This window comes from Bombina bombina, chromosome 4, assembly GCF_027579735.1.
Source record: "Bombina bombina isolate aBomBom1 chromosome 4, aBomBom1.pri, whole genome shotgun sequence".
NCBI lineage: Eukaryota > Metazoa > Chordata > Amphibia > Anura > Bombinatoridae > Bombina > Bombina bombina.
In genome coordinates this window covers 1129418025-1129444897 of record NC_069502.1, presented here as the reverse complement: position 1 = coordinate 1129444897, position 26873 = coordinate 1129418025, and the positions used below count along the sequence as shown (strand labels likewise).

The following is a 26873-nucleotide window of genomic DNA, read 5'->3' as shown; positions in this document are numbered from 1 at the left end:
CATCTTGGATGACGTCCCTTAAAGGAACCGTCATTCTTCAGTTGGACGTCGGAGGAAGGATATTGATCCGCGCTGGAGGTCTTCACGATGGAGCCGTTCCTCATCGGATGAAGATAGAAGATGCCGCTTGGATCAAGATGGTTGCCGGTCTGGATCGCCTCTTCTTCCCGGATAGGATGAAGACTTTGGAGCCTCTTCTGGACCTCTTCAGCCGCAGGATTATGGATCGCCAGCCCCCGCTTGGGTTGGATGAAGATTTAGGAGCCAGGACCGATCGGTGGTGATACCCGGCGAGGTGAAGATAAGGTAGGAAGATCTTCAGGGACTTAGTGTTAGGTTTATTTAAGGGGGGTTTGGGTTAGATTAGGGGTATGTGGGTGGTGGGTTGTAATGTTGGGGGGGGTATTGTATGTTTTTTTTTACAGGCAAAAGAGCTGAATTCTTTGGGGCATGCCCCGCAAATGGCCCTTTTCAGGGCTGGTAAGGTAAAAGAGCTTTGAACTTTTTTAATTTAGAATAGGGTAGGGCATTTTTTTAATTTGGGGGGCTTTGGAATTTTATTAGGGGGCTTAGAGTAGGTGTAATTAGTTTAAAATTGTTGTAATATTTTTCTAATGTTTGTAAATATTTTTTTATTTTTTGTAACTTAGTTCTTTTTTATTTTTTGTACTTTAGTTAGTTTATTTAATTGTATTTATTTGTAGATATTGTATTTAATTAATGTATTGATAGTGTAGTGTTAGGTTTAATTGTAGATAATTGTAGGTATTTTTTTTAATTGTAACTTAGGTTAGGATTTATTTTACAGGTAATTTTGTAATTATTTTAACTAGGTAGCTATTAAATAGTTATTAACTATTTAATAGCTATTGTACCTGGTTAAAATAATTACAAAGTTGCCTGTAAAATAAATATTAATCCTAAAATAGCTAAGATATAATTATAATTTATATTGTAGCTATATTAGGATTTATTTTACAGGTAAGTATTTAGATTTAAATAGGAATAATTTATTTAATAAGACTTAATTTATTTCGTTAGATAAAAATTATATTTAACTTAGGGGGGTGTTAGGGTTAGAATTAGCTTAAGGGGTTAAACAATTTATTAGAGTAGCAGTGATCTCCGATCGGCAGATTAGGGGTTAATACTCGAAGTTAGCTGTCGGCGATGTTAGGGAGGGCATATTAGGGGTTAATACTATTTATTATAGGGTTATTGAGGCGGGAGTGAGGCGGATTAGGGGTTAATACATTTATTATACTAGCAGTGAGCTCCGGTCGGCAGATTAGGGGTTAATAATTGTAGGTAGGTGGCGGCGACGTTGTGGGGGGCAGATTAGGGGTTAATAAATATAATATAGGGGTCGGCGGTGTTAGGGGCAGCAGATTAGGGGTACATAAGGATAACGTAGGTGGCAGCGCTTTGCGTTCGGCAGATTAGGGGTTAATTATTGTAGGTAGCTGGCGGCGATGTTGTGGGGGCAGGTTAGGGGTTAATAAATATAATATAGGGGTCGGCGGTGTTAGGGGCAGCAGATTAGGGGTACATAAGTATAACGTAGGTGGCGGTCGGCAGATTAGGGGTTAAAAAAATTTAATCGAGTGGCGGCGATGTGGGGGGACCTCGGTTTAGGGGTACATAGGTAGTTTATGGGTGTTAGTGTACTTTAGAGCATAGTAGTTAAGAGCTTTATAAACCGGCGTTAGCCCAGAAATCTCTTAACTACTGACTTTTTTCTGCGGCTGGAGTTTTGTCGTTAGAGTTTTAACGCTCACTTCAGCTAAGACTCTAAATACCGGCGGTAGAAAGATCCCATTGAAAATATAGGATACGCAAATGACGTAAGGGGATCTGCGGTATGGAAAAGTCGCGGCTGGAAAGTGAGCGTTAGACCCTTTAATGACTGGCTCCAAATACCAGAGGGCGGTAAAAACCAGCGTTAGGAGCCTCTAACGCTGGTTTTCATGGCTACCGCCCAACTCTAAATCTAGGCCATTGAAAATAATTAAAAATGATATTGCATGTTTCATTGTATTTGAGTGGGAAGAGTTCACAAGTGTATATATGTGTATTTAAGTGAATACATGTGTATTTATGTGTTTATATTTACACATATAAACCCATAATACACATTTACACATACAGTATATAGACACATAGGGGCATATTTATCAAGCTCTGTATGGAGTTTGATGCCCTGTGTTTCCAGTAAGCCTTCAGTCTCGCCAGAAACAGAAGTTATGAGGCAGTGATCTAAAGACCGCTGCTCCCTAACCTGCCCACCTGCTCTGAGGCCGCAGACAGAAATCACCAGAAATCAACCTGATCGAATACGATCGGGTTGATTGACCGCGAGTTTGCAGGCGGCGGCATTGCACCAGCAGTTCACAAGAACTGCTGGTACAATGATAAATGCCAAGAGCGTATGCTGACAGCATTTATCGATGTGCAGCGGACATGATCCTCTATATCGGATCTTGTCCGTTGGCACAATCATAAATATGCCCGATAGACATGTATACATACACATATTTAGACATATATACAGTATATATATATATATATATATATATATATAGATATATATATACATACACACACATTGGAGCCCTTCCCAGTCAAACACTTTGCCATATACCATATCCCTTTTAACCCTTATAAAACCTTTTTATTAATATTAAAATTATATATTTTTCCGTAAAAAAATAAAAAAATAAAAATTATATATTTTTATTAAAAAGATTAAAAAGTGTATATATGTATATAATTTATTTTAAGGTGTTTTACATGGGTTTTGTGATTTTTTTTTAACCCTTGCAGATTTACTTCGGGTATCAAGGTACGCTAAATAATGTAGCGCAGTTTCGGCTTGAAAAAAGCACAACCTATAACTTGAAACTTGCAATACCATCACAAATTAGCAAGGTCACAATATCCTTTGAAAGTATAGGCTGTGCTCGAGCAGTCAGAAGCGCTTACCCTACTCTGTTTAGTATGTTTTACTATGGACTTGTAATATCAAAGTGACACGCTAATGGTAGTGCGGTCAAGCAAAACTGGTTATCAGGCATGCACTACTATTAGCACGCCACTTCTAATCTAGCCTCATATTTTTTGCGCTCCACTTGTAATCTAAGACAGAGTTGGGGGAGTTATCTTATCAGCAAGTGAGCTTCTATACCACAGAACAGTATTAGACAAGCATGTTTTCCTGTTACTTTAACTTCAAGTTAAATATTTTTTTTTTTAATTTTAAATAGCGTACTTTCATATGCATGACAGATATTGTTAAGGTTTAGCGTTATTTTAAAATAAGCTAATCTTAAAGGAATTATGTTTTTAGCATCAATTTTAAAAATATAGTATTATAATAAATATTCTCTAATTGTTGTCCGCTATGACTTTGTTTTCTACTTTTTACCACCAAGAGTATACTGTGTTTTTATGCAAATTTTAGCAAGCTGATATGCCTCAGGGGATAAACCTAGAGGGGAATTCAGGCACAGTTTGATTTATGGAACATTTACAGTAGTTAGTAAATTTTATTGCTGCAGCATTACTTTTCGTTAGCCACGCTAACAGCTTTAACTTAAAAATTAAACCCTTTAAGTGGAACAATATTTATTGTGCCATTACATGGAAACCTCTTGGTGGAAGAAAGTATCTATTGGGGTCAAACTTCAGAGAAAAGTGATTCTAACAGATGGACTGGAGCACATAAATATGTATGAATATGCTTACTGTGACCCACCGAAGTCATTGCAAAACACATTGGACGTTGTAAATCCCTATTTTTCAAAAGAATTGAAAGCCTCAGGCAATTTCATTCAGTGACTAACATGTTCCTAAGAGTATGAATTGGTTAATCCATATTTTCTAAAATTATCACATGAAAGCAAAAGGCTAAGCAGATAAAGCAAACAAAATATTTAACTAAACATCTCTTTTTATTTTGTCCTACAGTGTGATCGTTGCTTGCCACTCTTTAACGACAAACATTTTCACCAAGGTGATCAAGTTAATGCATTTAACTGCAGACTCTGCCAGTGCAATAACCACTCATTCAGCTGTCACTATAATATCACGCTGGACCCATATCCATATGACCACGAGAAAGGAGGAGGTGGAGTTTGTGACAATTGTTTGCACAACACTACAGGTAAAATACTGTAAAATAATGCAATACTGATCCTTTTTTTTTTTTTTTTTTTTTTAAAAAAAGGTCTAAACCAACAACAAAAAAGTATTTGTATAAGGGAGTTTTATGGGTTTTTTTTTTTAGTTATTTGCATTTTTTTCAGGTATTAGGGATCTGTTATGTTCATGTTGGGTCACATATATTAGCAACAGGAGTTAGTTAAAGTCATGAAGAACAGCCAACTGTTTCAGCACTTTAGAAAACAAATATATAACTCAGAATGCATTCTCTTGTACTTTACTATACCTTTTACAGAGAAGAAATAAACTGAAGTATATGTCTTATCCTGCCCAAAAGATAGTGAAGCCCCAAAATCTAGGCAGTTCTCCTCTGAACGAGACAGAGTGACAGACCTCAAAGAATCTATGCTTACCATTATATCTCCAACACAAAGAGGATTCTGTGGTCATGACACACAAAGAACCATATGAAAAAATGGGTGTTGGATGCTTTTTCAAGCAATTTTTTGCATTGATTTTCCGACCTCCAGGGAAGCAAAATATAAATGGGCAAAACAAAAGTAAAACATAGCAGCTAATTAACTATATATTTATAAAGCCTAAATAGAATTTAATGGCTTTTATTTTTACACTTAACGGGACACATTATTTTAATCTTCAATGTACATACCTGCATAAATATAATGATCTGTCCTAGCCTTAGAACTCGTTTCTCCCTGCAACCCTGTTTGTAATCTCTTTATTTGCTCACAAGCTTATTATATGAATTTGACCATATGGAAGAATCATCATTAGATTTCCTTTCTATTTATCTTGTGGGATACTCTAAGATGGGGTAGTTCTAGTCTCTGTCTTTTAGTTTTGTTTCTATATAGAATGTAGCCCACCCACTGTCCATATACACTCCTTATATGGAGATTAAACATAGAAATAATAATACAATAAATAATAGCCATTCATTATTTCATTATAATCCTGTAAAGTCCTAATGACATCAGGCACATATGAAGGACACAAAGTGACTAATCGCCTAGTAGTCTTCCTTAGCAGCATTCTTTATAATGATTTACCTGTGCTGATCCAAATGAAAACTACTTATGTGAGTGCCAAAGTATATTGCTAAGTGTTCTGCTATATGCAGAGCAGAAAGAAAAAAAGGTGTAAGGGATTAATACAAATTTCATTGAGGAATATTCTTCATTTGTTTTGCCTTCACCTCCAAGAGAAGACCCCAAATACTTAGTTACAATAAGAATAAACATTCCTATAGTTAATCCTATGGTTGATCTTACATTTTTCACTCTATTTTAGGGCTCACGGACACTATCATGAATCACACGCTCTGGGTTCACATGTATAATATTAATGCAACAGCTAAACCCACTTCTGCCCCCGCACCTGTAGAAATCTACACACTTTGGATCCGCTCCAATTTTGAAAAATCCTTCAAGATCTCCTCCCTCACACTTCCACTATAACCTGCCCTGATCTTGCAACAGCCCACTACAACAAAACTCTTTCCTCAGCACTAGACACGCTTGCCCCTCCTCAACTGCGCAAAACATCACCCCATCAGTTACAGCCTTGGCACTCTGAGCAAATTATATGCAAAAATGCTCCCATACTGCTGAGCGTGCCTGGAGAAAAACTCATTCTGAACTTGATTTCATACACTATAAGTTTATTCTTTGTTCATACACTTCTGCCCTTCATTTAGCCAAGCAAACCTACTTCTCTTCTCTCATATCATACTCTTTCCTCAAACCCTAAATGACTCTTCTCCACCGTTAACTCTCTCCTCTACCCACCTGCTCCACCACCCCTGTCTGTCTTTAGTGCTCAAGGCCTGGCTTACTTTTTAAACAAAACACGTACTATCCGAAACAACATCCCAACACCAACCTGCAAACTTCCAACAACAGGTCCAGTTACTCCCTCTGCCACCATCTGTAGTTTCCATCCAGCCACTGAGAATTAAGTCTCTTTGCTACTACCTTCCTCACGCCTCACTACCTGCACGCTCGACCCTATCCCTTTCCATCTAATACCCCCCTGTCTTCCACCCTCACCCCTGCTCTCACTCACATCTTCAACCTATCTCTCTCTACCGGTTCATTCACATCTTCTTTCAAACATGCAAAGGTCACTCCCATACTCAAAAAACCCTCCCTTGACCCTAACTCTCCTGATAGCTACCACTCCATATCACTGCTTCCACTAACTTCAAAACTCCTTGAAAAACTAGTTTACAATCACCAAACCCACTTCCTGTCTACCAACTCCTTGCTTGACCCCCTGCAATTTGGATTCCACCCCAAACACTCAACTGAGACTGCCCTTACCAAGGTTACTAACAATCTTCTTTCTGCTAAAGTAATGGCCACTACTCAATACTCATCTTACTTGACCTCTCAGCTGACTGCTACACAGTTGACCACCCCATCCTCTTTCAGACCCTTAGCTCTTTTGGCCTCTGTAACACTCCTCTTTCTTGGATTCACTCTTATCTTTCTCACAGGTCTTTTTCTGTGTCATTTACTGGTGACTCCTCCTCTCCAATGCCTCTGTCTGTTGGACTACTTCAAGTATCTGTTCTGAGTCCTCTACTCTTCTCCATTAATACTTCTTCACTGGTCAAACTTATCAACAGTTATGTCTTCAAATACCACCTCTATGCTGATGACACCCAGATCTACCTCTCCACCCCCGTTCTCTCTCCCTCTATCCTTTCTCATGTCATATTCTGCTTATCTGGTATTTCTTCCTGGATGGCCTCTCACCACCTAAAGATTAACATGTCCAAGACTGAGCTCCTTCTAATCCCCCCTCAAGCTCTACGCCAATTTCTGACTATTCTATTTCTGTTGTCGGCATCACTATCTCCCCATCGCCCCAAGTCTGCTGCCTCTGAGTTACACTTGACTCAAATCTATCCTTCGTCTCTTCGTCCCCACATCTAATCGCTTTATTAATCCTGCCGCAACCACCTACGCAATATTTTCAAGATGCACCCTTTTCTGAGTACTAACACCACAATGCAAATAATCCGCTCCCTTGTTATTCCCCAACTTGACTACTGCAATAACCTACTTACTGGCCTTCATATTTCCCGCCTCTATCCCCTTCAATCCATCCTAAATGCCTCTACCAGGCTAATCCACCTTTCCCGTTGCTCTGTATCTGCTGCACCTCTCTGCGAGTCCCTTCATTGACTCCCCATTCAGAATTAAATTCAAAATTCTCACCCTTTCATGCAAATTTCTCACCAACACCGCTCCCCACTACCTATCCTCTCTAATCAACAAGTATACTCCAGCCCGCCCACTAAGATCCAATAATGACCTGCTCCTTGCATCTTCGACTATCACCTCTTCCCATGCTAGACTGCAGGACTTCTTTCATGCAGCACCTACCCTCTGGAACACTCTCCCTTGTCCTGTCAGGCTTTGCCCTAATCTTTCTTCTTTTATATTTATTGAGGGAAGATAGCATACAGCAATCATAAGAAGAAAACATCAGTCATTAGACAGTGTCAGCTTGGTACATTAAAAAGCTAATTACATTCCCATCTTTGTAATTTTAAAGTTTTCCATTCAACAATAAACAGTAAACAGTAAACAAAAACTTAGTTCACATATTTAAGATTAAATGTGCAGTGACCATGAGTTTGAGTGCTGCGTCCTTTACCTCCTCCTGGGTAAGAAGAAGAATCTTACAGGTGTCCTTACATTGGCCCTGGGGCTCCAATCAGACACATTCTGTTACCTATATGACCTAATACGGTGGAGTCCCAGGCCAAGGGTACTCTGCTTCGGTACAATAAGGAGGTAGATTATTGAGAGGGGAAGAGGGAAAAGAGGAGGGAAGATAAGGGGGGATGAAGAGAGAAGGGAGGATGAGGAGGGTGGTCTAACCACCAGATCCATCTTGTAAACCTGTGTAAGTAGGCAATTTTATGTATTAAGGGGAATAGAGAGATTCCTCCCACAGAAATTTGTTCTCCACAAAAGCTACATCGGAGGTATACTTCAGGTGTCCATGTTCCTCAAGTTCTAAAAGATCATTTACTCTATCAAACCAGGATGTATTGGAGAGTCTTGTGGGGGACCTCCAATGCCTGGCTATCAGAGATTTGGCTGCATTTAGGCCAATTTGTATAAGACGTATTCTTAGTTTAGACTTAATATTCGGAAGGTCATTAAGCAAGGCAACCCTGGGAATGAGTGTGATATCTGGTGAAAGTTTTCTGGAAGTATAATTCTATTGCCTTCCAGAATGGGACCAGTCTAGTACACTGCCACCATATATGTATCAATGAGCCATGTTTCCCGCATCCCCTCCAACAAGGGCAAGAGGACTCCAGGTAGAGGGAATGTAGGCGGGTGGGAGTCCAAAATTTGTGGTGAGGTTGAGGATTTACTCATGTTGCGAAAGATTTTCTTCCAGCCGGCTTTGTCTATATCTAGATGTAGGTCCTGGTGCAATTTAATTGTATAGCTTGGTAGTAAGTGTTCCTCTGAAGCTTGAAGTAGTTTATGAGATAAAGAAAGAGGGTGTTGGACTGTTTTCCCAGACATGCATAGTTTCTCGAAAGGGGTTAAGGTTCTAAGTAAGTCTGATCTATGGTACATGATGTAATGTAGTGAGAGAGTTGGGCGTGTTTTAGCCAACTACCAGACCTGTTGTCACATCTGGATATCAATTTATTTATATCTACTAGTTTCCATTGTCGGTAAATTTAGCTAATGGTAGGGTATGATCCCATTCTTGTGTTCTACGGAACTTATTGTCTCCCAATAATTCTGCGTTAAGGGGTATTGGGAATAGCTGTGAGCGGGTGTGCGTTATATTGTTTTGGGTTGAGACTATTGAATCCCACATGTGGAAGAAATGACGGTATATGTCTAAAAGTGTACATTGGGGAGGTCTCAAGTCGCGCGGGACCCAACAAACCGCACCAATATTAGGAATTCTTAGCAGGTGGGAATCTAAGGAAATCCAGGCTTTCTTATCCAATGATCCGTGCCAATCTAGGGCTCTTTGTAATGTAACTGCTATATAATAGTCTTTTATGTTTGGTAGACCCAGTCCACCCATCTCTCTATGTCTGTAGAGTGTTTGTTTATTTATACAAGGCTTGTGTTTGCCCCATATAAAAGTGTTGATTGTGGTTTGTAGCTGAGATAAATACCAGTTAGGTAGATGGATTGGAATAGCTTGTAGAACATAGAGGATTTTAGGTAAGGTATTCATTTTGATGGACTGGATCCTGCCCCACCAGGACAACGGTTTGGAAGACCAATTTAACAAATCTTTTTGTATGTTATGAAGAAGGGTTTTATAGTTCCTTTCAAAGAGGATTGATGTATTTGATGAGAGGACAATACCCAAATATTTAACTGAGTCTCTTTGTAGCTTAAGGTGGCTAATTTTATTTAATTGATCAAAGTCGCTGGGTAACATTGATATGTTCAAAATTTCAGATTTCTGCAAGTTAATTGCGAAATTGGAAAAAATGACCGAATGTACAAAGCTCTTCTAGTAAGATTGGAATTGTTTTGTTTGGAGATGTGATCGAGAAGAGGAGGTCATCTGCAAAAAGGGCAATTTTAAGATCGTGAGGGCTGATTGGAATTCCCTTAATATTCTGATTCAGTCTAACATGGGAGGCCAGTACCTCCATTGATAAAACGAACAAGATTGGGGACAATGGGCATCCCTGGCGGGTGCCATTAGTAGTACTAAAGGTGTCCGATAGGGTGTTATTCACTTTAACTCTGGCAGAGGGAGTGGTGTATAGGCTAAAGATTCTTGTTAAAAAAAATTTCCTCAAGGCCAAAAGACTCTAGAGTAGCTCTGAGAAAGCCCCAACTTATGTGATCGAAGGCCTTCTCCGCGTCGATAGTTATAAAGACCAACCTGATTTTGAGGTGCTTGGCGTATAAGGCCAATTGCAATGCTCGTATGGAATTACCTTGTGCCTCTTGGCCTGGAACAAACTCTTGAATTATGGTGTTTAATCTCTTGGATAATATTTTACCTAAGATCTTTAGGTCCGAGTTTAAAAGCGATATTGGTCTATAACTGCTTGTGTCCTCTGGGTTCTTCCCATATTTTAATATTACTGCTATTTGTGCTTCCTGCATAGTAAAGGACAATGTGGACATGTTATCTATAGAATAAAAGAGTTTAAGCAAGTGGGGTGTTAAAATAGCACTGTATTGTTTATAGTATGAGTTTGTGATGCTATCTGGGCCAGGGCTTTCCTTTAGTGATAGGTCCTTAATGACATTTGTTATTTCTGCTAAGGAGATCGGGTCTTCCAATTTATCCCTTTGGGCAAGACTCAGTGCATTAAATTAACCTCCCCTAATGTATTCCTTCATATGGGCGGTGTGATTCGGGGAGATGTCCTTAGGGAGGTTATAGAGCTGAGTATAGTAAGAGTTAAATTGGTTAGCTATTTTCTTGCTATCATGTTCCAGGTCCCCGGCTCCTGTCCTTATTCTGTGGATATGGGTTTTGATTGTCTTTTCTCTGAGGGCCCTCGCCAGGAACGAGCCCGCACAATTGCCCTCATGAAAGAACACCTTTCAAAGATACAAGGCTTTTCTCTGGGCCTCTCTAGTTAACATGATATTGATTTATTTTTTTAACTATAATTAGCTCTAGTTGAATTTCAGGGTCCCTGGGATTTAGTTTATGCTGTAGTTCAAGATTATTTAGTTTAGTTGTGTTTTGTAGCATGGTTTGGGTAAAGGTTTTCCTCATTTTTGCCCTCTGTTTGATATATTCACCTCTAATTACAGCTTTGTGTGAGTCCCATAGTGTAAGGGGAGAAGTATTGGGTAAAGCATTGTGTTGGAAATATTCTTGGAGGGTTTTGAGGATTTTAAGATGAGTGGGAGTGTGTTTCAAGAGTGATTCATCTAGTTTCCAAATGTATGAGGTTAAGGGATTTTCCAGCCAGTTTATAGAGTGTTTATAGAGTTTATAGAGAAATGAGTGAGTGGTCGGACCATGCTGTAGAGCTAATGTCAGAGTCTCTCACCAGACTCATGAAAAGTTTATCTACAAACAGATAATCAATGCGTGTATATTGTGACCAAGGGTTAGAGTAGAAAGTGTAGTTGCGCTGTGTGGGATGTTATATTCTCCAAATGTCCACCACCCCTGTTCGTTTGAGAAAATAAAAAATAATATTTGGAGGTCTGGAGGATGGGTTCGGTCTGGTAGACGTGGAGTCCAGTTTAGGGTCTAGAATAACATTGAAGTATCCGCCTATGATCAGTGCTCCTTTTCTATGCTCTGCTATTAGTGATATTATTTTTTTTAAAAAGGGGACTCTTTTCGAATTTGGAGCATACACGTTCACCAGAGTGACCGGGCGTTGAAATATCAGGCCTACCAAAATTAGAATCCTGCCCTCTTTGTCGGATATTTTGTTAAGTAACTGGAATGCAATATCTTTCTGAAAAAGTGTACCGTTTCTTTTCTTATTATGTGCGGAACTAAAAAATCCGACATTATGGGATTTGGATGTAAATTTGGGTTCTGTGGAATCAAGAAAGTGTGTTTCCTGGATACAAATTATAGAATGTTTGTGTCTCTCAAATTCTTTTAATGCTACAAAGCGTTTCATGGGGGATTTTAGCCCTTTTACATTCTGTGAAAGAAAGTTCAGCAATCTATGTGACATAGTGGAATATGGAGTGGAAACTCGCATTGATACGATATCTCTTACCTAGCTGTGCTGATGAATGGAAATGTGGCAGTCTCCCTCCTCCAAGGGAAAGGGGGGAAGGAAAGCAACTTATCAATAATAACCATAGCTCATAGTCGTCTGTATACAATCTGCGTGAACAAGTAAAAGTTAAAACATAGCAAATAACAAAAAGAACAATATCAAACAGTAGCTTATTCCCCTCTAGGTGAAGGGAATTTGGCTTCCTGAGGTTAGGGGGGATGAACATCAAAAGTTGTTTCTACTCTGGGGGAATTACAAGTTACAAACAAATTTTAAAGTAGGGAAATCCTAGCTAAAGTCATTGTAAGACACAGAAGAACGTTAGTCTGTAAGGAAAAAAAAGAGAAAAATATACTCATTGGGTCAACTCAGACCAAGTTTGATAAATGATATGAAGAGATGTACATATATTTCAGGCTTCAGGTACAGTCATGGTGGCTTGTCTATATTGCCAGAGATGCTCGCTTTGCTGGGTGGTTGGCCCTTTCTCTTTCTGGATATGGTTGTCCAATCTGGGCAACGTGGTCTTGGGGTTTGTGCTTCATTAGGGGTCTTGTCTTCTGATATAGAAGGTAGGGAAGGTGTAGGAATATCAAGTCCAGAACAGAAGCTCTGTCCTCAGGATCTCTGTAGGTATAGGTTTTGTTGTCTTTAACCACTTTTAGGGAGAAAGGGAAGCCCCAACGATAGGGGATACCCAGATCCTGAAGGTGTAGGGTTAAGTATCTGAACTAATTCCACCTGAAAAGCATGGTTTGGCTGAGGTCAGCATATATTTGAATGGTGTTTTCTTCAAAGTTAATCAGTGATTGTTTCCTGGATGCAGAGAGTATCATTTCCTTATCGGTGTTTTTATGAAATGTAATTATAATGTCCCTTGGAGGGTCCTTTGGAGATGGTTGTGGTCTGAGAGCTCTTTGGGCTCTGTCGAGGAGGATAGATGCAGGTTCTTTGGCTTTAAGGAGGTAGTCAAAGAGTTTCTGGAGATAAGTATTTATTTGAGCAGTTGTTATGGTTTCAGACACTCCTCTAACTCTTAAATTCTGCCGCTGGTTTCTATTTTCCAGATCTTCCATCTGGGTCTGCAATTGAAGGATTATGGAGTTTTGTTGTTTAATGTAATCGCCATGGAGTTAGAATCTGTGGTTAGTTCTTCTGTCTGCTCTTCAACCTGCATTACCCTCTGACCAAGTTCTGATACATCTTTTTTCACCTCTGAGAGGCTATCATTTATAATCTGACTCACTTGGATCATGAATGTTTTAAAAGCTTATTTTGAGGGAAGTAGCAACAAATCTGACTTAGTAATTGGACTTTCTGTTAATTGTGCTGCCACCTCCGCACTGAGTCCATTTTAACCCCTGTAGAGGCACTGCTTTTGGTCGCCTTGTCTCGTTTAGGTACCCTTCAGGAAGACATCTTACAAAGATTAATTTAGCTTCTAGAACTGTACTCTCTGTGACTTTCAAATGGATATTATGTACTATATATCTCTGCGGCCTAAGATTTTTGTGTAAATCGAATGGCGTGGTCACCCGGCAGGTCTATAGTATTACAGCAATCTGAGAAAAGGCCATGTGTGAATCGTTGTTTATATCCCTATCTGGCACCTTAAATCCACTGGTATCCCTCCTTTAAACCGGCAAATTATTGTGCATGCTCAGCATGTTGTACCCATAAAAGGAGGTTATAAATTATTGAATGTACATTTTTCTTTATTCATTTATTAGTTAGGTGATGTACAAGGGCCCAAGCCAGTTACATATTACTATCGTTTTTCTTGATAGAGAGAAAGGCAAAACCACCGACACGGGCACGCTTGTGAGAATTGCACAAGTAATGATCTATATAGTTGCCTTGTGGTTAAGTTGTAAAATGCTGACTCATTGCTACAGATCATTAAAGTGTTTTGGTCAGGTTGCAGAGTACACACATGCTAGCGTACTAAATATGTGATGGTGAGAACCCACATGGCCCGTGCGGCTTATGGCGTCAGTAAAAGAGAGAGAGGTTTAAGTTTGTCCCATCATATATATTAGTCCCAATGTTAAAGCCTCACTTAGTGTCTGCGCTGTATAAGCATTGCTTACTGAGTTGGGTGGTCTGTAGATCAGCAGATTCATTATCTTATGCAAGGATTTACAGGCTCTCTTCCTATGTTTCTGTCTCCTTGATGTTCGTGCGACACAGTGTAAGGCCGCAGCTGAGTAATCCTGGTCTGTCAGATCGGATGAGTGTTCAAAATGCACAGTCGGGTTCACGGGGCTTTCCTTGGCTCACAGGATCATAGTTGTGATAGTTATTGCCAGGATTGTTTCCGTTAGAGCTTTTAACCCCAGAGCATGTAACGGAGCACTAACCAAATGCGGCCATCTCTGCTCCAGGCTGGCTCCGCCCCCCCCTTTTTAAATGCTCCCTGAAGAATTTTTTGTTCAGAGAAGCCTACCACCCAACTCAATAATAAATTAGTTTCACTTACCTAACATTTCCCTCATCTAACTCTGCATTAACATCTTTCTTAATCTTGCAGTCCTCACCTCATGCTTCTCAAACTCATACCCTTCTAGATTGTAAGTTCCCATGGAAATAGGGTCCTTAATTCCTACTGTATGTGTTTGTAAAATTTTGTAAGGGCTCTTACAAGTTTTATAACATTGTTATATCTAAATGAATTATACCCATGCACAGCGCTGCAGAATATGTTGGTGCTTTATAAATAAAGTATAATAATAATAAAATAATGTATGAACCTATCTATACAGCCTAAAACTTTATAGAATTAGGATTTTTTTACAGCAGCTGCTAATTTTGCCACATAAAAGGCAGTCCATGATCTATAACAAAACACTCCAGACAGTATTTGCCCGGTATGATGAGATTCCAGTCAGAACAGTATTTAAAGAAAAAAAAAATTATACAAGAAAAGTGCAGATTGTCTCGACTGGGGCTTCATTTAGAAACTTTGCTGACCAAGCCTGCAATGTGCACAATCAACCAAGGGTCAGTTGTTTTTTTAAAGTGTGTTTATCCCGTGCAACAGCCCTGTCATTTTGCATTTTAGCAATAATATTCATACCTATGATATTTTATATGAGAGACTGTCCTCTGACTGTACAATCTGTCATTTTGATTTTGACAGGCCTTGCTGCTGCAGCTGATATATGCCCACCATGCACTCAGAACACTCTGTAATAGAGCACAAACAGTCACTCACTGTCACTCCAGATAAAAAAAACCAACCCCACACACTTACTCTCAGTCTGCTCTGGCTGCTCTGTCCACATTCACTGGAGAAACGGACCAGACAGCATGGCAGCCATATTTGTTTAGGGCAAAGTTATTATCTACTATGGTGAGTGAGGGCAGAGCCGTAGAGGTGTGCAGAAAAGGCTTATGGAACAGAAAGACAGGTGCCCCTCTATGGAAGGCGCCTGTAGGCACATGCCTACTCTGCCTAATGGTAAATCTGGCCCTAAAGGCTACTGTTGTACATACAATCATATTGCTAAAACCATAGCTCCTTTACATTTATTACACTTGAGAAATCTCAGTAAATTAACATACTAGGAAGCAATCTACAAACTCTTATGGGACGTTGTACTACAAGTACATAAGTACTATAAGTATGTAATTTAAATAAAAATGCACAATTAAACATGCTACAGGTTTTTGTTTTTTTTAATGAATAAAGGTTAAATTAATTACCATCTGTGTGTTTCCAGCGCATACTGGATGATGGCTACAATACAAGCAGCCCTATTGGTAGAGAGGGACAAACTTGTCCTGAATGCATGAACTTCTAGTTTTTAGGAAAACATAACATATTATTATATATTATGAAAGATCTATTTTAGATGGAACAAAGTAAAAAAAAAAAAAAAAAAAGGTTATTCTACTTATTTTTTGAAGGAACACAGATCGATGATAAAGGTCTAGATTACAAGTGGAATGCAATTAATAGTGAAGGGTGCGTTATCTTTTTGTGCTACTTTGAGCTAAGAATAGCACACAATCTGGTATTAAAACCTGAGGGCAAAAAAAAAAAGAATTACAAATAATCTAAATGCGGCCAACATTTTTTTAGAGCACTCAGTACTTTTAATGAATAGCTCAGGGAGTGCTATTAATGTGAGTTAAAGAGACACTATAGTCATGAAGTTTTATGATTAAGATAAAGCACAGAGTTTAAAAAAACTTTCCTATATACTTCCGTTATATTTCTATTATTATTATGTGCATACTCTCTGAGGCTCCGACTCCTACTAAGCATGTACAAAAGTGCACAGTATATACTGTACATATGTACATTTTGTGATTGGCTGATGGGTGTCATTTGATACAGGGGGAGGAAAAATTAGATTAACTTTGAAATTTACCAGAAAATATTCTTCTGCTAGTACTTGCTATTGCATTGTTATTTTATTGTTCATTTTTCAATATTTACTTTCTACTGTATTTAGTGGTCCTTTAAGTGTTGTGTTCAAGCGCAACACAAAACAGCTCAGGAGAATGTAGCTCTTTTGGAGACATGAAGTAAAGTGTTAACGCTTGAATATATAGAGAAAAAACACATAAAACACATATTTACATAATTTCACTTTATTTATTAACCCCTCCGCTACCGGGAATTTCAGAAAAAAACTTGCCCAAAATACTGAATTATTTATAGCATTTTTGCTATCACTCCATTTAAACAGAAATAGAAACTGTTTTTTTTTTTAATTTACCTATCAAAACAATATATTTTTTTTAGTAGACAACCCAAGGTATTGATCTAGGCCTATTTTGGTCTATTTCATGCCACTAATTTGCCTCCAAATGCAATCATATTAAAAATATTGTTTTTCACAAACCTCGGGTTTCTCACTGAAATTATTTACACAACTACTGCAGCCATAAGACAAATGGTTGTAAAAGCTTCTCTGGGATTCCCTTTGTTCAGAAATAGCAGAAATGCATGGCTTTGCCATTGCTTTTTGGTAATTAGAAAGCAGCTAATTGCAGCTACGCTCAACACATCTGAAATTCCCGGCAGTGAAGGGACTAAATTAGTTAGCTGGCAAGGGTAAGGGTGTTCTAGTGTAAGGATTGCCCTTGCCACCTTACAACTCCCTGAACCCTCCCAAACAACTATCTCCTCACCACCATCTTAGGTACTGGCAGATAGTCTACCAGTATGAACTATTTTTTGTGTCCTTTTTTTAATAAATGTATTTTATTTATTTATTTTCTGCAGAGTAGGATCCCCCCTTACCCAACCACCACATTGATCCCTCCCAAACAGCTCTCTAACCCTCCCCCATACTGATTCCCTATTTTTCTGAAGTGTAGCATCCCCTCCCTTTCCATTCCAAACTTTATTAATTGTAGGTAGGGTCCCACCCCTCCCTCCCACTCACCGCTGTTCCTTCTACCAGCCTCCCTTCATCCCTCGCACACACTTACTAACGGCACCAACTGAGATAGTTTCAGGCAGTGACATAGACCATGTCACTGTCTGTAAAGATCTGGCAATCTGCTTTCATATGTATAGGGAACACCGCTCATGCTCTGTTACTTTATAAAGACAGATACCCACAGCCCAACAGCAGCTCTTGGCTATCACTTGACAACCAAGACTGCATCGGCTGCCTCAAGGTCAGACGTAAATCTACTTATACAGTACGATAGGCTATGCACCACACAATGTAGATCTACGTCCGATTGGCCCAAGGGGTTCAATGAAAATAATGGTTTATTATTGAAATACATTTTTTAAAAGTGATTTTAAGGGATATGGAATATGATCAGGTGCTGGACTGGAAGGGTTAAAAGGTGTATATGCATATGTTTGTATTTTTATGCATGTATATAAATGTGTATATATATATATATACAGTATATATATATATATATATATATATATATATATGTATATATATATATATATATATGTATATATATATACTCAGGAAGTAGAGTTTACTTAATTTTACACTATGGTTTTGTATTAAAATCTAAGTTACAAACACTGCACACATGTATACACACATACATACAAAACCATAGTGTACAATTAAGTAAACTCTACTTCTTGAGCGGAGGTTTAGCGCACATTCATGCAGATGGTAGAAAACCCTAGGCTTTCACACCAGCACTAAAAAATTATTTTCAACTTGCAATATGAGAACAAATATAATAGAGCTATTGATTGCACTCAAGTGATAGCAATAATATTTTTGCTTACCACTTGCAAGACCAGTATGTTTATATATAACAAAAAACAAAAAACATTTATTTCAAATTTAATTTTATCTATTTGGAAACATTTTCTTTGTTATAAATATCCATAAAATTAAATAATATGCATTAACAATCGAAATAGAACTTGATTCCACATTTAATATAAAATGCATATAACTGCCTTTTTCTTTCTGGAGACAAAGATATTTTTTATATAACAGATGGAAGTTAAATGAGGTAAAACCTGGTTTGTAACAGGTTCATTGTTTCATATGCTCTGGATCACTTCATTGGCAGGTAGAGACGAAAGGTGCATTAAAATGGACATTCTGAAAATTACAATTCTCTCAGAGGAATACAGCCCTTAATTCTGAATCATACATCTAATTTTAATAAATGTGAAACTGTAACACATAACCTCTCTCATGTAGGAAGGCACTGTGAACTGTGCAAGGATTATTTTTATCGACAAGTTGATACCAATCTTTCTGCCATTGATGTCTGCAAGCCCTGTGATTGTAATGAGGCTGGTACAGTTAACAGAAGCCTTCACTGTGAAAAGGTAATTAATTGATACATTTGGTATAATGTTTTTAATGATTAGTAACTATATGTCCCAATATCTTTTTCCAGCATTCCACGAATATATTGTTCATACCAAAAAAGATATGTAATGGTCTTAAAATGAGAACACTAATTACTCCAAATAATATCCTGTTCCCTGCAGATTATTATTAATAGTTTCTTTGAACTTCATTTACCCTGGTGTATTTGGATAAGTGTGTTCAAAGAAAGCTTGAAATGATTTGTATTTTTTAATTGGGAATTATTTGGTCAAATTAAGTGGTAATACATTGAGTAGCACAGACCACATGTACAAAACCCCACTGGATGAATTTGCAGCCTTTTGTTACATAAGATGTAACCATTTATGTCAGGGAATGCTGCCATTCCTGTTTAATCATGAACAAACAGTTTATATGATATCCACAGTAGGGTTAAATCATTAGATTTACTAGAGTCAAGGACAGCTTTCCTATAAACACAGTCATTTTCTTACTCCAACTGTCAACTGTTCTTCATGTGCTGGGGGTTATGCAGAAGGTTTTACAGTTCCAAAACTAAAGCAAAATATATGCTATGCTATATAATTACAATGTAAGATAAACAAATTCCTTCTAAAACAGATTTTCCTGGGCATTATGCCTGTTTCTTGAGGATTGATAATAAGGGGTAGATTACAAGTGGAGCACAACAAGGTTTGTTATCTTTTGCATGGCCTTGTGCAAAGAATAACACATAATCTGGTATTACAAGGGGATGGGTAAATATTTTAACCAAAACATCTTAATGCAACATCTTAGCATTATAGCGAGCCCTATGCTTTTAATGGATAGCGCAAAGAGTTCCACTATTTGTGCACCTTGACTTAATGCACCTTTTGCTTAGCACACCATAGACTTAGGGGCCGATTTATCATGTGTCTGGCAGACATGATCCGCTGTAGCGATCATGTTCGCCAGACATCGATAAATGCCGACAGCATACTCTGTTGGCATTTATCATTGCACAAACAGTTCTGGTGAACTGCTGGTGCAATACCGCCCCCTGCAGATTCACAGCCAATTGGCTGCTTGCAGGACAGAGCAGGCAGACGAGTTAAGGAGCAGCGGTTTTAAAACCGCTGCTTCTTAACTCCTGTTTCCAGCGAGCCTGAAGGCTCGCACGGAAACAGAAGTATTTGGCCCCATTCGGGCCATGATAAATTGGCCCCTTAGTATTCAACATGAATATTACTGTACACCATCAGTCTATTATTAGAGGGATTTAGTGTTCCCGCTCTATCTGCTATACAGATATTAGCTCACCCTGATTATCGCTCGAACAACTAAAATTAACTTTGGACTTTTAATATTAGTGCAAAAGTAGAAGAGCTATTAATTGCACTCAAGCGATGTTAACACACAACAAAGCTAATATTTTTGCAGTATGTTGTCAGCAATGTAGTCCACGTGTGATGGGTGACGTAAAAGTGAGCAAGCCAAAATATGCTCAAGTTGCATTTTTTTTTTCAATTAAGCAACCTAGTCCACTGTCGAACTGGTATCTTTAACCTACTAATAATGCACAAGTCAAATGCTTCTCTCACATCCAATGACCCAATCAAGATGCTCAAGCAGTGAGGGAGAGCAGGGAAAAGGGATGTAAAAACAAAATGTATTTATACACGTGATTGTTAATTAATATGGCTAATAGTGTGGCACCAAGATGGCACTATATAATATAAACATGTGTATATTTTTTGTCATTTGTATATTGTAATAGCTTTAACTTTTTATCCATCCTAATATATATGTAACAGAATTGAGCTAATTTAAGGTAACGTATATATCTGGTATTTATGGTCACCTTTACACTGGACATCTGGTTTATTGCACTTTTGCTGCACCATTAGCATTTAGCTGATTGCACACCTCCCCCCCCCTACTTTGTGAAGTGAGCCTGCATCCTGCCTCTCTCTTTGTTGTGTGCCTCCTGATGTTGTAGACGTATTACAGTATATCACAATTATTGCGCAATTAGGCAGCTAGTGTGTATCCTCTGGCTCAGTTATATCTTGCCTTGCGCTTATGCACTTATCAATCTTTTATTATTTCATAAGGTGGTGAAAGTCCACAAGCCATTACTCTTGGGATTCAACTCCTGGCCACTAGGAGGAGGCTCACTGCTATGTTTGCCTTACACAGCAGAGTTTCCCTTTCCCGTGAGCTCCATTCATTTAAATAGGGCACATCTCACCACTCACAGGGACTGCCCCTTTTTAAGGATATTTCCACTAGGGAAGACCCTGTGAGGGGCAGCCTGTAAAAACATGTCTGATCTGGCAAGGTTTAGATATTCGATCCCTTAGTCACAAGCCTGCCACACAGTGGCGTCACTAGGGGGGGGCGGGCCGCAAAATTTTTTTTTTTTTTTTTTTTTTTTTATTTTATTGAAATTCAAAGAAATACAATGTTGAGATGCATAGATTATTTTATTAGAGGCTGGCATTTGTGAACATTAGTGGGACTGGGGAAGTTGTAGACACACAATTTTTTTGCCCCTTGAGCCAGTGCTGCAATTTCAACAAATAGTTTTCCCGGCTGCTTTTGCTTATTTGTACTTTGCTCCTCCCCTGCCCAATTTCACTATGAATGTTGTGGGTGTGCCGTGGGGCTTGCAAAGTTGCGCTGCTAGCCTAAACCTGCCTGCCTATCTGTGCTCACTGCTCAGTGACATGCGGCCCAGGGCTGTGCACTGACAGACTTGGAACAGAGTCAGAGAGCAGAATTTTCATAGTTTGTGCGCCTAAACCTTTTCTTCAGTGATTTATTTTAGAGTGCTCTGTTTATCTTTCATTTGATGTTATGCTGAGCCAGGGAGCAGCTCTAGGCATGAGCTTCATAATTAATACAGTGCAGTTTACATATTTTTTGTGTGTCTCAGGGTTTTTGTGTGTGTGTTTTTGTGTGTGTGTCTGAGTGTGTTTCCGAGTGTTTGTGTGTGCATCTGAGTATGTTTTTAAGTGTGTCTGAGTGTTTGTATGTGTGTTTGCCTGTGTTTTTGTGTGTGTCTGCTTTCTGGGGGGGGGGTGACACCATGACTTACCGCACCGGGTGACACCAACCCTAGTGACGCCACTGCTGCCACAGACTGGTCCCTTAGCCTCTTCTCATTGGGTCATCAATATACGTCACACTATTTCTTCAGCTGGTAAGAACCGTAGAATAGGTGCATGTTCAGGTAAGTGCTTACACTTTTTCACTCATATAGCTCACATGTTATCAGTATGTACTTTTGTAATGTTATAGCAAGGGGACATTACAGACTTTACCACAAACACACTAGACTTTAATGTACAGTTGAGTCTAGATATCGTGAGTAGATTTTATGGGGCAGCGTGGGCCATGTTGGTAATGTGTACAAACGAAATTAATGTTTTATTGTATGCGTTTTATTTTTATTGTACTCCAGACTCAGTTTAACGCCCTCCAGCTCTTTAAAAGTGTTTATTTATCTCCTTCACACTGCGCTCGATTTAGCATACTGTATATTTCATTGACTTTTCTTGCATAAAGTTATTAATTATGGCAGCGCAATAGTTAATTATTTCTCTACCATGATAAATTGCTGCCATTTCTCCTCATGTACACTCATGAGGATGTTAATGCATAGCGGCTATTTCGTATAATTTTATATGTGGAGAAGGTAAGATAAGGTATTTATTTAAGAACTGAGAGATACATTTATTTTAATTTAATCTAAATGATTGCATTTTTATATTAGTTTGTGTGTCACTACTTGGGTCATTATATATATATATATCTAGCTGTTGTTACCTAGTTCTTGGATGTGACTAATTAAGTCCCTGAAGATTTATTATAAATGCTATCACCTGAATTATCTACTATTATTTTCTCTGTGGTATTAATTTTTTTGTACTCTAACATGGAGCATACTGGAACTGTCCTCACTATTTTAAAATTAGTTTCCTTAGAGGGTAGATCCACTGTCCTCTTACTTAACCATTTAAGGGCCAGATTAGAATTGGCATACTAATTATAGCACAGGCGTGATAACTAATATCGCTTGACTGCCCAACCATTAGCATGCAACTTTGATTTTACAAGTCCTTGGTAAGGTGTATTAGCCAGAGAAGGGTTAGCATGGTCAACTTCATTTGAGTGCTGCCTATACTTTCAATGGATGTCTCTCACGCGCTAATTTGTGCTGGTATTACAAGTTAAAAATTATAGACCTAAATTATAGGTTTTGGTATGGTGCGGTATGGCTATACAGCTGAAAAAATTACCTTTGCGTGCAGAATATGCAGGTCTTCTGTATTACAGCTGTACCGCAAGTGTTTTAGCCTTTACGTAACGCTCCATTCCGCACTCACAAAATTACTTTTGAGGGCGGGATTTTGATAGCGCCTGTATTACAGGTGGTTCGGTCCAGCTAAAATGCTTGATTTATAGTCTATACCGCCACGATCCATTCTTCGATCTGAGACCATTAGTTATAGATTTTGCAAAACAAAAATGTTTCATAAAACTCATAACTAAAGTGTTACAAAGTACACTAACACCCATAAACAACTTATTAACCCCTAAACCGCCATGCCCCTGCATCGCAAATACTATATTACACATATTAACCCCTAATCCGCCACCCACTCATATCGCCAACACTAAATAAACCTATTAGCCCTTAACCCGCTAACCCATCACATTGCGAACACTAAATAAACCTATTAACCCCTAATCTGCTGCCCACCACATTGCTAATATTGAACTAAACATATTAACCCCTAAACTACTGACCCCTCACATTGCATATCACTAAATTAAACTATTAACCCCTAAACCTAACACCCCTCTAAATTTAAATTAAATTTACAATATAAATTTCTTAAAATAAATAAAAACTTACCTGTGAAATAAAAAAAAAACTAAGATAGATTAAACTATCAATAAACCTAACATAACTATTTTAATAAAATAAAGTAAACGAAAAATAAAAAATTACAAGATTAAAAAAACCTAACACTACGAAAAAATAAATATCTAACATTGCTAAAAAAAAACCCACAATAACATTATGAAAAGTAAAAAAAAATTAAGATTACAAAAATAATAAACAAAATTATCTAAAAACATAATTTATGTAAGAACTTACCTGATAAATTAATTTCTTTCATGATGGCAAGAGTCCATGAGCTAGTGACGTATGGGATATACATTCCTAAACAAAGAAGTAGGCAGCACTCCAGGAATCCAATAAAACAAGCGATTTTATTCCAGCATATTGACAAAATACATACAGACTCACGGACAGGAGGTAAGAGGGCGTGTCCTTACACGTTTCGTGCCATGGGGCACTTAATCATAGGATATATATTCCTACCAGGAGGGGGCAATGTTTCCAAAACCTCAAATGCCTATAAATACACCTCCCACCTCACTCATACCAGTTTAACGTATAGCCAAGTTAGTGAGGTGTAAAAGGAGTAAAAGCATAAAAAAGAGGAACAGGAATAAATAAAGTGCCCCCAAAAAATTGGGTGGGTCTCATGGACTCTTGCCACCATGAAAGAAATGAATTTATCAGGTAAGTTCTTACATAAATTATGTTTTCTTTCATATAGGTGGCAAGATACCATGAGCTAGTGACGTATGGGATATAATACCCAAGATTTGGAAGTCCACGAGTCACTAGAGAGGGAGGGATAAAACAAAAACAGCTATGTCCGCTGAGAAATGAAATCCAAAAAATAATTAAATTTTCTTAAAAAAATTCAAAAAACTCAAATAATAGGCACTAGAATCAAACTGAGACAGCTGTCTGAAAAACCTTTCTACCAAAGGCTGCTTCCAAAGAAGCAAACACATCAAAATGGTAAAATTTAGTAAATGTATGCAAAGAAGACCAAGTTGCTTTGCAAATTTGATCAACTGAATCTTCATTCTTGAAAGCCCAAGATGTGGCGACTGATCTAGTAGAATGATCTGTAATTCGCTGAGGCGGAGACTGCCCCGCCTCCAAATAAGCTTTATGAATCAAAAGCTTCAACCAAGATGCCAAGGAAATGGCAGAGGCTTTCTGACCTTTTCTGAAGCCAGAACAAAATAACAAATAGACTAGAATTCTTTCTGAAAACTTTAGTAACCTCAAAATAATATTTCATAGCTCTTACCATATATAAAGAATGTAAAGACATTTCAAGAATATTCTTAGGATTAGGACACAAGGAAAAAACAATAATGTCCCTAAATCAGATAAGGAGACTCACTAGAGAGAGCAGACAATTCAGAAACTCTTCCAGCAGAAGAGATAGCCAAAAGAAATACAACTTTCCAAGAAGGTAGTTTAATATCCAAAGAATGCATAGGCTCAAAAGGAGGAGCCTGCAAAATCTTTAAAACCAAATTGAGACTCCAAGGAGGAGAAATTGATTTAATAACAGGTTTAATACAAATCAAAGCCTGAACAAAACAGTGAATTTAATGAAGCTTAGCAATCTCTCTATGAAATAAGACAGAAAGAGCAGAGATTTGTCATTTTAAATAAAGTATTTGCAGACAAACCTTTATCCAAACCATCCTGAAAAAACTGTAGAATCCTAAGAATTCTAAAAGAATGCCAAGAATATTCATGAGTGGAACACCATGAATTATAGGTTTTCTAAACCATATGGTAAATCTTCCTTGAAACAGACTTACGAGCCTGTATCATAGTTTTAATTACTGAGTCAGAGAAACCTCTATAACTAAGCTTTCAATTTCCATGGTTTTAAATTTAGAGATTTGAGATCCTGATGGAAAACTGGGTCTTGAGAAAGAAGGTCTGGTCTTATAGGAAGTGACCAAAGGTGGCAACTGGACATTCGGGCAAGGTCTGCATACCAAAACCTGTGAGGCCATGCTGGTGCTATCAGAAACACATAAGATTGTTCCATTATGATCTTTGAGACCACCTTTGGAAGAAGAACCAGAGGCGGAAAAATGTAAGCAGGTTGGTAAAACCAGCGAACTCTAGAGCATCTATCATTCCCTCCTGAGGATCCCTGGACCTGGAAAGGTATCTGGGAAGTTTCTTGTTCAGACGAGAGGCCATCAGATCTATTTCTGGAAGACCCGACATCTGTACAAGTTAAAAAAAACACATCTGGATGAAGAGACCACTCCCCCGGATGTAGAGAATGAAGGCTGAGATAAACCGCTTCCCAATTGTCTACACCTGGGATATTAATCACAGAGATTTGAAAAGAGTTGTATTCCGCCCAAGAAAGTATCAGAGAAACTTATTTCATTACTAAAGGACTGCGAATCCCCCCTTGATGATTGGCATATGCCACTGTTGTGATATTGTCTGTTTGAAAACAAATGTTAAGTTCTCTCTTCAATAGAGGCCAAGCCTGAAGAGCTCTGAAAATAGCACGGAGTTATAAAATATTGATTGGTAACCTCGCCTCTTGAGGATTCCAAACCCCTTGTGCTCTCAGAGACCCCCAGACAGCTCCCCAACCTGTAAGACTTCCATCTGTTGTGATCACAGTCCAGGGAGAACAAACAAAGGAGGTCCCTTGAACAATAAGGTGATGGCTTAACCACCAAGTCAGAGAGAGTTGAGTGTTGGGATTTACGTATATCAACTGTGATATCTGAGTATAATCCCTGCACCACTGGTGCAACATGCAAAGCTGTAGAGGTCTCATATGAAATTGAGCAAAGGGGATTGCGTCCGATGCTGCAATCATGAGACCTAAAACTTCCATGCACATAGCCACTGAAGGGAATGATAGAGACTGAAGGTTTAGACAAGCTAAGACCAATTTCATTCATCTCTTGTCTGTTAGATAAAGAGTCACGGACACTGAATCCATCTGGAAACCTAAGAAGGTGACCTTTGTCTGAGGAATCAAGTAACTCTTTTGTAAATTGATCCTCCAACCATGTCTTTGAAGAAACAACATTAGTTGTTTTGTGTGAGATTGTGCTAAATGAAAAGATTGAGCTAGTACCAAGATATCGTCCAAATAAGGAAACACTGCAATACCCTGCTCTCTGATTACCGATAGAAGGGCACCGAGAACCTTCGAGAAAATTCTTGGTGCTGTTGCTAGGCCAAATGGAAGAGTGACAAATTGGCAATACTCGTCTAGAAAAGAGACTCCCAGAAAAAGATAGTGGTCTGGATGAAT

At 38.4% G+C, this 26873-nt stretch overlaps 1 protein-coding gene across 1 annotated transcript in view; it reads left to right on the top strand.

Annotated features, from left to right (window-relative positions):
- USH2A (usherin) overlaps positions 1-26873 on the top strand; it is a 2188359-nt gene that overhangs the window by 187013 nt on the left and 1974473 nt on the right. Inside the window, exons 9-10 of the mRNA XM_053712759.1 lie at positions 3967-4162; positions 18562-18692. Of these exons, the coding sequence (XP_053568734.1) occupies positions 3967-4162; positions 18562-18692 (327 nt within the window). The remainder of the gene's footprint in view (positions 1-3966; positions 4163-18561; positions 18693-26873) is intronic.